General features: G+C 40.6%; 1 protein-coding gene across 1 annotated transcript; it reads right to left on the bottom strand.

The window, feature by feature from the left end:
- Positions 1–1631: 1631 nt before the first annotated feature.
- prmt6 (protein arginine methyltransferase 6) lies at positions 1632–3930 on the bottom strand. The gene has a single exon (XM_005461391.4). It carries the CDS (start codon positions 3793–3795, stop codon positions 2740–2742), a length of 1056 nt encoding a protein of 351 aa, XP_005461448.1. The 5' UTR covers positions 3796–3930; the 3' UTR covers positions 1632–2739.
- Positions 3931–11382: the final 7452 nt, after the last annotated feature.

The raw sequence follows: 11382 nt of genomic DNA, 5'->3' as shown, positions 1-11382 counted from the left end.
TAGTTTTTATGCCGCAAAATGACTCACAAAGACCCACCCAGCTCGCTACCTGTGGTAGAACAGAGCCCGTCATAGTGGAAACCCCGTCTGACATTTGACTACAATGACCTGATGTGGTCATAACCAAGCCCGCATTTTCTGAAACCAAACCAAGTATAAAATTAATAGGATCAGATTAGGCTGAATTTTGATTTAAAGAGACCATACAAGACAACAAAGTGTACAAACTTGAGATAATATCCATCCATCCATCCATCTTCTTGAACAGTTCTTTAAAATTTGCACCACTGCCCATCGCATTTCACCGTGTTTGGTTTCTGATACCAATCAGCCCTTTTGTGACCCTTTTATAGCAGTAACCAGATTTGGCCCTGCTCCTATCCACAGTCATCTGGAAGTATTTACAACTACAGTATAAAAACTATTTCTTTGCCTGGTTCTGCTTGTAAAGTAAATTTGGCAGTAAATAGAAATATTAATTCTAATTCTGGATATCTATTTATTAAAGTGCCATTGTACGCTTCATCTTTAGACTTTAACTGACACGGCTTGTTTTTATAAAGTTCGTACATCTAACTGATCATAAGCTCAGTATGTTACCTTAGTTACATTTCAAGCTGCTCATATCTGTAACTGGAATATTTAAAATGATGTTTCTGCATCTGCTTCTCCTTTTGTAATACAGACTAAGCAGTCGATTGGAGAAATGATTGAATGTCAGTAAGTTGTCAGCCAGTAGACTGATATTTTCTGTTGTAATAAAACTGCATATAAGTTTGGCCCAAAAATGGGTTGCAAATAAAATATACTGCATACAACAATATATACAAGATATTAAAATATAAATATAAAAGGACAGCAGGTATTTAGCTACAGTGATTCGGCCTTTTCACTTCTTTTTGAATTGATATACAATGGGCTTGATTTGCAGACACTACAGCTCGTGATTAATTTTACATACGCTCATTAGACAGTGGGTAATATTTATACTGATGACACAGAAACACATGAACGCCATATTTCAGGTGATAATGGGGCCTGAAAGAACAATCATCAGTTAACACTGTCAGGAATCTGTATTTAACTCTTGCATCAGAGAGGCTGCATGCTCTAAGACTTACTCCACAAGCTGTGGCTTAAAGTCTTTACAAAAGGTTTAATCAACACATTGTCTCGGATTCAAAGCAACTACAGAAACAGCAGCTCGCCTTTCTAATAACGAGTACGTGTCATTCCTGCTCCTCGGGCACAGAACCTCTGGCTGTGTCCACTGGTGTCTGGCATGGAGCAGTCTGCATTCATTTGGGAACTTTGGGATATGGATGCAACATGTCCCAGCATCTCCTGTAGAGTTCTGATCAGATGGGGATACGGGAGGTTTAAAAGTCAAGCCAATGCTTTGGGGTCTTTGTCGTGTCTCTCGAGCTGCTTCTGAGCAGGGTTTTTTTCTCTTTAGCAGAGCGGCGGGACACTTTGTTCTGCTGAAGGGAGCTACCCCGTTTTGGAGTGTCGTTGCTAAGAACTGCCGTTGTTCAGCAGTGTTAAGGTGAGTGGTATGTGTCGTGACTGAATGCAATAAAGTTCTTGAAAAAGGACTGAGACCCACAAATTAAGAACACATGAATCTTTTCTCTGAATTCGATTCTGGATGACTAATCAAAGTTTCTGCATTATACCTGAAAACAAGCACTGCAAACTCTGACATAAACAGATGACTTTTTTTTCCTTCAGTCAATAAATGATGAGTTACTTTTTGAAACTCCTGCCTGGTAAAGCTTATAAAACTATCATTTCAAACTGTTCAAAAACAGGTATACCAACAAGATATCTTATGCTTTTTTTATGTAGAATGCTGAAGTAGAATTATAAGTTTTTATTAGGCTGGTGTTTTCTATCAACAGATGACAGTGCAGCCTAGTTTTAAACCAAAATAATGAGCCAATTTGGTACTTCATTAAAAAGTAACTGAACAGCAGCCAAAGTCATGTAGGATGCAGCCTCCTGCCTGACTGCAGCTAGTCCAAGTCAATATATTGGTCTGATGCTCATTTGAATGCAGAATTTTGATGAGATTCCACACAATATAAATGGCCGAGTTTATCAGAATATCAGATGCCTGCAGCATGGTGTTGAATTTATTTAACATTTTATAAACCTGCCTCACTGATTACAAGCAGCTACAAATCCACCTCAAACTCTTCTTTTAGCCAGACTTTCTGAAGATTTCTTCCTATTACACACTGATAGTATCAAAACTTTTAAATCAACTTAAATATATTGATAAACAACTAATTTTTGAAGGTGTTTTCTACTAAGACAAGAAAAACAAGACATCTGAAGATGTGGGCATAAACAGGCTGTTTTCCTTTTGTAGTTCAGGGGCTATTTAATGGATGATTCAATCAATTAATTAATTGTAAAAGAACTAAACACACACACAAAATTAAAACCAAACACTAAATAAAGAAAATGTGTTTTTACTTTTTAGACATGCGCATGCACAAAAAGGTTCAATTCTTTGGCCAATCTTTATTCTGTGTCTTAATCTGCAGCTGTCCATTCATTTGCTGGGGAAGCCTACTGTGATCTTATATTTTTCCCAATATATTATAAAGTGAAACCACTGTCTCATTTTCACAGGAATTTTAAGATCCATGGATAACCATGACATAATAAGAGGACTCGGGCATTCGGGTGTGACACATGGTGAATGAAGTGCATTTTGGTGTTGATGGCACGCTATGGCTGAGCCTCAGAGCTCCAATCAGGGATGGAAAAAGTCTTGGAGTGTCGTTTCTGCTCTCCTATAGAGTAGTCCACGTGGATACATATATGCCTGGCGTTTTCCTCTGAGGGGTACATCCTGACTTCTCCAGTAATCGGTGTGTCCTGCACCACTTCCACCGGAGCGTCCAGGTACAGCACCGCTTGCTTCCAGTGTGTCTCTGGTTTGCACGGAGACGTGGAGAGAACGAGGGGAGCCGTGCTATCCGGGCAAGGGAAAGTCACCGTGAAGTAAACGCAGAATGCGTTCACTGCCGACGAGCCGAACGACTCGCACCTGAACTGGCCCTTCACGGACCGCAGCTCCTCCGGGGTGACCGAGTGCAGGTCAAGCTCGGCAAAGCGGGCCGGGTGGGAGAGAACATCCTCGCAGGTCACAGAGCTAACAGTGATGTCTGAGTTCATGATACATTTCCGGGCGAAGCCGGACATGCAGGACATGTCCACTCCGTACTGGTCCTTGACTGTGTACCAGAAGTGCAGGCGGTCCTCCACCACCGGGTCAATAACAGGTGTGATGTAGAGTTCGGCTTTGCTCGGCAGAATGATGCCGCCCGGCTTCAGCCACTTGTCGCGTGCATAGAGGACCGAGTTGAGCATGGACTCGTGCAGGAGGGCATAACCCATCCACTCGCTCACTATCACGTCCACGGTCTCCGGCAGGTCCACCGTCTCCACTGTTCCTCGAATGACTTCAATTCTGTCCTCCATGTTGTTGTGTTTGACTGTTATCTGGGCTTGCTCCGCTATTGAGCAGGCCTCCACGGCGTACACCTTTTTGGCTCCAGCCTGAGCACAGAAGATGCTCAAAACGCCGGTTCCTGCCCCGACGTCCAGAACAACTTTTCCCCGAATTGACTCACTGTTCTTCAGTATCGCCGTTCGGTACGTGTTGGTTCGGACGTGGTCCGCTATCATTTCCTCGTGGATAGTCACATCGGAATAGCTGTCAAAATAAAGCCTATCCTGTCGGATTTCGTCCAGTTTTCTCTTTTTAACAACACGCGACATCTTCTCTGCCGTGTTGTGCTGTAGCCTAGCCGTGTTTTGTCTCGCTACTTCCGCCTTAAACAATCTGGGACTTGTAGTTTCGCCTGGCACGTCACAACGAAGGGCTCAAGCAAATCAGACTACAATTCCCACAAGCAAACCTCGGCCATGCTGTGTTGCCTTCGCTGTCAGGTGAAAGGTGGTACACGTGAGCTTCTAAAACCTAAAGCGTCGGAGAGAGAAACAGCGCCTTCTGCACTGTCATATCTGCACGCGTTAGTGATATTTCCATGCCACTGACTTGTATAATAATTATGAGGGTTATCAACATTTTACCCATGTGCAACATACAATTAACTGCTTCATTCTGACTTTATGATTATTTCTGGAGAAAATGTTAGGTTTGTTTTTCCTTTCTTATAAAAGATAAAGACATAAGGAATAACTCCAGTCCAGGTGATACTCACCTGACAGTGGATACTTATATAGATGTTACAGTTTTTTGATTAAAGTATTTACTGTGTCGGTTAAAACGTTACTGTTTGGATTATGAAAATGCTTCGATACAGTAAAAGTAACAGTAGTGTGACTGTAATACTACATTTCAAATGAAAAAAAAAATGCTGCTGATTTCAGTACAACTAATAGTTTAGTTAGATGTATTTGCAGGAGGAGGACCGAGCACTAGTGGATGATTTTGTAGAGCGGTCTGGAAGAACTCTGCTTCTTAAAACCAGAGAGATGTTGATCGAGTTGAGAAGGGAGAGGACGGCTACATGCTGAGCTAGGATGTTGATGTGGTGGTGGAGTACAAATACCTGGTTGTCTGCACAGCAGGCTGAACTGGGAGATCAACATACAAGAAGAGGATGGGCAGGCTCTTTTTTACTAAGGAAGATGAAATACTTTAGTGTGTTTGCAGTTAAATATTGAACATTTTCTAGTGGTCATTTTTGAGTGCAGTGTGCTTTGCTGGGTCTGCTGGGGGAGCAGCAGTGTGTTGTGACACCAACAGGCTGAATAAAATGAGGGCTGGCTCTGTGATTGGCTGCAGACGGGACACATGTGAAGTTTTGGTGAAGAGAAAGTCACTGAACAAACTGTTATGCATCATGAATAATCCTGACCACCCTCTATACCACTTACCGGACAGGTAGTGGAGCACCTTCTCCAAAAGAGTGATTCAGCTCAGCTGTACAAGGACAGAAAGAGGAAATCTTTCATACCAAATGCTATCGATTGCTAAACTATTATGTATCTGGTAGAGAGGCCTCTGCCACATATTATTATTATTTCATCATCATTTCAACAGCTGTAACAAAAGAGCCTCCTAAATATGGGATGATAAAGTATTTATCATCTCATCACCATCATCATCACATAAATCATGTGACAAATGACTAGCAGTTTTATTCAACACCTCATCTGGTTGTGCTGTATCAATCTGGACTCTCATGTTCCTGAAACAAAAGTGTAAAATTCTTATAATTTATTTTACACTTTGTCAAATTAAGGGTAGCTTTATTTTGGTACCATCATCATCATGATGCCTCTGTCCTCTGTCCACTGCCAGGATTACAGCAGATAAGTCCTCCTTAGTCTGTTCAGAAATCCTACAAAGGGGTTTGCTTGATGGCAAGCCCCCTTAAAATAGTGGGTTCAGTTAGTATAAGCCACCATATTTTTTTCAGTCGTATCATAACATAGATGGTTGTTTGTAATTATTAATTACAAGCATTTCTGTTCAGGAAGCTGAAGTCATGTGAAGCCCCTCCACCTCACAAATCACATCTTTAAACAAAGACATAGCAATAACCTAATAATTTGGGCTTACCAATACACAGATTATTTTTATGTGTATCAGGCTGTGTAGCTTTAAGGTTAGAGAGACCATATAAACACAGTATGCCGCAAGACACCTAAGAAGCATGATAACATTCTTTATGTGGCATCTTCTCGTCATATTGCCTTTGCAGGGTTTTACAATCAAAGCAATAAATTGCCGGCAGCATTTCACTGTTTATAATTAGTACAGAGCATAATCTTCTATAGCACATCTACAGTGTCTGCAGAATACAGCATGGCCATTACCACTTCAGAGCTTTCCCCAAAGTTATGGGAGGCAGAGTATACCTGCTTTTGGCTGAGCTCTTCTCTCTTCTAGACAGTCCTGTGGGACCCTCTCCACTCTGTTTCAGAGATCTTTGGCAAAAGATGCTGGACAAATGAGCAGGAGCTGTATCCCATTTCACAAAGATGAAAAGCAAGAGAAGGAAGCTGTGGTTTGTGCACAGCAAGATGTCGGGTAGTTTGTTGTTTTCAAGACAGCACATTGTAATGCAGGAATAGGGAAATAATAGCATCGCAACATAAGAAAAAAATACATTATATGGGAATTTGTGTGTGCATGCATGTGGGTAGATCGGTGGGTGTTTGTGCGTGCAGGCACATTTAAAAGCTTCTTCTAAATTTATATCCAGTGCTGCTTTTAAAGCACAGATCCTCATGGGGAAATGTGCACATTTAATTATTCAATCTTTTCAAAAGTATATGAAGAATAAATCAAGGAAATGATTCTACATTAAATTATATGTTTACAGCTAATATCAAGGGGAAGTAAGACACATCTTTGGAGTAAACACTGATTTTATATTCAAAGCTGCAGTTTTTCTTCGTGGGTGCCTTTATGATAAATCACAAACAAAATTAACACTAAATATTTACTTGTAGTGTAAGCTTTAACTAATCCAACTATAGAGGCTGGCCTCCAACATCTGCCTGATCAGATTCAAACATTCAAAGTTGGACGAGGCGCAAAGGAGGAATGGCAGTAAACAATAGGATAGATTACTGGACTGTGAAATACAGACTGAAGCATTCAGACTGTGATTCTACATACTTGGCAGGCAGGTTTGCATGCGTTGTCGCCGGTAGACAGAACAGACAGACAAGCAGCTGTTGGATGTGTTCTGCTCTCAAGCTTTAGGTAGAAGCACTGCCAGGTCCAGACACAGCCAACACCTCGCTCCCAGGGAAATGGCTACCGTGGTTTACCTTTATCCTTAAAGTAAGTGTCTATATTGTGCAGGATGTATTCAGGCCCAGAGAAGTTTGTTGCCGTGTCAGTATTTGGGTCATAAATGGTAAGGTCGTACTGTGACTGAGTTAGAACCACCTTGTAAGATCATACACTGTGAGAAACCACATTAATATGTCTTTGTCGCATAGTGGACGATTTAGTCATTAAAAATAAATTTATTGTGGGTTTTTTTTTCCATCCTTAATAAAAAACATGGTTTAGACCAGCAGTGCCTAAGCACACACCCAGTTTCTGTATTAAGAATATATATGCCTCTTCCATTTCTATCACTCTGCTTACTAGTATTTCTGTATTTGTGCCTGCAAAAGCATTTAGTTTTAATGTGAGTAAAGAAAAATCAAATTTTGATTTACACTTTTTAAACAACCAAATGACACCATATTAAGTAAAGATAAATCTGGTTAGGAGTCATTTGTATCGGCCAACAAATTGTTTTAATTACAAGCAGGCTTGTTATGTCTTTCATCTATGGTTTGATCATAAAACTTTGGGAATCCACGGATGAAAAATCAAAAACTGATTTAACTTCTTCCTCACCCTTTAGAGTTATCTGTGGACTTCTCCACTGAGATGATTTTTAGATTCCTCCATGCAGGTCCCACTCCATCCCCTTGCATTGGTGCCTTCTTGATGCATGCTAGATCACCTCCATTGCGTCAAAACAGGGAAAAGTGAACGTGAATGTTGGGGAAGCAGACCAAGTTGGAAAAGACAAATCTGGGAAGTAGGGTGGGTGGTGAGCGACAGTTATGTTGGTATGCCTGCTGCCTTTTGAATGTGCTGTGTGCAGGCATGCATTTGCACCCTGGCATGAACTGCAGTTTGGCTATTTCTGTTGAATGTTCTCCCTCAGATGCCACAGAGGATTACACTGTAAAACTGACACTCTGATCTTTAAATTCCCAGTGCACAGACCTTGTGAATGTACAAAGAAATGACCAGCATGCTCCTGGTTGCTTGGTGACAACGTGTAATATAATGCCACCTCCATTATTATTAATACTACCAAATACCAGGACTGTGGCACCTTTTCAGCTTCTTTATCCTGTATTTAGTGGTGATATGATAAAAATTCCATCATTGATAAAAATTTTGGTGACTGTGAAGTTATGTACGGACAATGTAGGATGAGCATGACAAGTGAAATAAATATTAATGGAAAATGTAACATGGCATTTACAGGAGGATGACAAAAAACGAAAATCAGAAGAATTCAGATTTATAATAAATCTTCTTTAAAAACAGATAAATGTTAATAATCATATATACACATACTTACACTACAATCATTATAGTGAGATTTCATGTCATCTGTTTCCTTCACCTCCACATACAACTGTGTATGGGGAGCAATAAAAGGAGATCCTGTAAGACTGAGAGGAGAGAAACTAGTATTACTGTAAAAAACATCAATATTCAACGACCTATGACTTTCATGCTGAACTGACAGGAATGAAGAATTCAGACAATGTATAGGCTATATTAAGAAATAATAATTTGCAAACACATACACATACACAGGCCAGTCCTACCAGTGGCTGGACAAAGCTGGAGTGGAGGGTGAAGGCAACAGTGGTCCCAGTGCTAATCGGAGCACTGGAGGCAGTGACCCCCACACTGGGGGAGTGGCTGCAGCCTAGGAACATCATCCAAGATCTCTGTCCAGAAGAGCGCAGTCCTAGGAACAGCAAAGATATTGTGCAGGACCCTCCCAGGCCTCTCTTGAAGGAGAAAGATATTAGAGATTAGCCCAAGAACAGTGTGTCGAGAGCTTCATGGAATGGATTTCCACGGGCAAGCGGCTGCATCTGAGCCTTACATCACCAAGCACAATGCAAAGCATCAGAGGCAGTGGTTTAAAGTACTCTAGCTGAAGCTGTTAAAGCTGCAAAGGCTGGGCCGACATCATATTGAACCGAGTGGATTAAGTATAGGATGTCACTCAAGTTCATATGTGTGTGAAGGCAGACGAGCAAATACTTGTGGCAACATAGTGTATAAAGATGAAACTGACTGTTTCTGAGTAATGTTTGATCTGATACAATTTCTGATACAGTTATGAAGCACAATTAAGGTATGCTGAGTTAATCATTTTCAGTAGATCTTTATTTCAGAAGTTTTCAAAATTTGAATTTTTCAAAGGCTAAAATATCTGGGGTAGCAGCTCAGGTAAGTAAAACAGGTAATCTGTTAATTGGAAGGTTGGTGTCTGCAGTCTGCAGTCTGCATCACGAAGTATCCGTGGGCAAATCCGTGGGTGAATGAGGCATTTGTATAAAGTGCTTTTAATGGTCAAGTAGAATAGATGCGCTATATAAGATTCCGTTCATGTAGTATTTTTATTTTTTTCATATTATACATAAAAAAGCCCAGCAAGATGCATTATTACATGAGAACTACAAGGTGAACAGCAAAATAAATCCTTTGTAATGTCACTGATTTACATTTTGACAGTAGAATGAAAATCATGATTTTACAAACCTTGGATTATGTCCACTGTAGACACTTTAAAAAAAATATTGCTTCCCAATAAAACAATTACAAATTAAATAGCCAAGCTGCAACAATCTGGGTTGATAAATAATTACAACAGCAGACTGTTCAGAAAGTCTGTGCATTTTACTATTCATATGTTAGCTAGCAAGCGGGATCACTGTATTCCAACTCTTACCTTAATTCAAATCCAGTCAAATCTTCTAAATCAAATCTTAGTCCAAGGCTATTTGTGTCTAACACTGACAGTCAGTCAAGATGTCAGTCACTCTGTGCAATACAGGCAAACAGTCCATGAATGCAGCTTGATAACGACGCTTGCTAGCATTAACTGATGAATTAGCAATTTAGCTTTTCATGCAAAAATCTTAATGTCTGGCTCCAAAAACCTGATGGTAGTCAAAATGCTAATGCTGATGCTTCAAAACAAAACCTCACCAATATTGCTTCTTTGGCTGCAATATACTGTCCATTTGCATTTGACCATTTATGAGTTATACACTTGAAAAACAACCCAAATATGGACGCACACTTTCACAGATGCACATAAAACTTATACTACTGATCAGTTTTAAACTCTAACTATAAAACCATTCTGTCTAGCATTCACTTCTTTTCTCAAATGAGTGCAGGATCCTAAAAACACACATATTTGCAGAGAGATGCAACATTATCCTCTTTAATTGAACTTGGCCAAGTCCTGTTTGCACACCTAGTCCCACATACAACTGACTGAGTATCAGGTGTAAGAAAAGGCTGAGCATTTTTATTGTGTGCACTCTTTGTGACTTAAACATTTTCAGAGAATCCAGGGAGGAGATGCTGGGAAAGACCGAGTTGGCCAAGCATGGTGGTGCCAATGGCAGATCACTTTGGACAATGAGGGGTGTCGTGGAAAAATCAATAACTGGCTTTCTGTCTCCCCTGTTCTTCTCCTCCCTCAGGCTTCAGTTGTGTGTTGTTGTGTGTGGAGAATCACAGAATTCATTGCATGTGTATAAGTGAGTGTAGCTTCAGTTTAAAGACAGAATGTTTTTATATCAAGAAAAAGCAAACTGCCATTTTGCTTTTTAATGAAATTCAAATAAACAATTAGTAAAAGAGTAAGTGAACATAGAAATAAAGAAGGATGGAGAGATAAAAGGCGAGGCTCAGTGTGGGCTCTTTGTACTGGAAGCTCATCAGCAGCTGTTCTTTTTCTCGACCAGCTGCTGTCAGCATGCACGGCCTCGTGGGAGTTGCCTGCATCCTGTCACTATTACAGGACCTGTCAGCTTCTGCAGTAAACACACACATGCAATGAAACAACATGCTATATCCAGCTATGTACACGCTCAAACACAGAAAGCATACCAAAGCTGCTTTAAAACTATCCATCCCACAGTAGACTTGTACACATGAACACTGAATATATACAAGCATCCACACACAGCCATCAGTTGTGGTGTCATGATCACAGATTTTAGAGGAAGGCAGACTGCTGAGCAACAAATACTAAGGTGCAATGGCTTCATATTGATTGTTCCCAGGAATCAATACCAAGCTACTTTGATATCTCACTCTTAGAGAAAGAGCCCCACCATCTGTAAATGCTGGTGTGTCATAACACACTTTCCATCTCTTATTCAACTCTTTATTCACCCGTTTCTTACAGCAAACATAATTCATCTCACCCAAAAGACTGTTTCACGCATGAATCCTTTTGGATGCCTTTTCCAAGTGTGTGTTATCTAGTTTCATGCTTTGACATCTCCCTATACGGACACAGTGTGCCAGTACTTATCAGTGGAAAAGTTATAACAGTGGCTAGAGCAAAATTTCCACCCCCAGGCATTTTCATTCCTCGTGTTTGTACAGTCCACAAATCATCACACGTACACACACGATTCCCCAGCTTGCCTCCTTTCTATAGCTCCAACCAATCACTTCGCAGGACCTCGGCCCGTCATTGCAGAACACCGGTAATCAACTCATTAATTACGCCCGTTTTTTCTGGAGACTCACTTCCTTTGTGC

The sequence above is a fragment of the Oreochromis niloticus genome, linkage group LG9 (assembly GCF_001858045.2).
Source record: "Oreochromis niloticus isolate F11D_XX linkage group LG9, O_niloticus_UMD_NMBU, whole genome shotgun sequence".
In the NCBI taxonomy this organism is placed as follows: Eukaryota; Metazoa; Chordata; class Actinopteri; order Cichliformes; family Cichlidae; genus Oreochromis; species Oreochromis niloticus.
The sequence above is the reverse complement of the archived record's forward strand: the minus strand, read 5'-3'. Positions and strand labels throughout refer to the sequence as shown.

Excerpts from the sequence above, each read along its gene's own strand:
- prmt6 (XM_005461391.4), bottom strand. The coding sequence starts at position 3,795 with ATGTCGCGTGTTGTTAAAAAGAGAAAACTGGACGAAATCCGACAGGAT.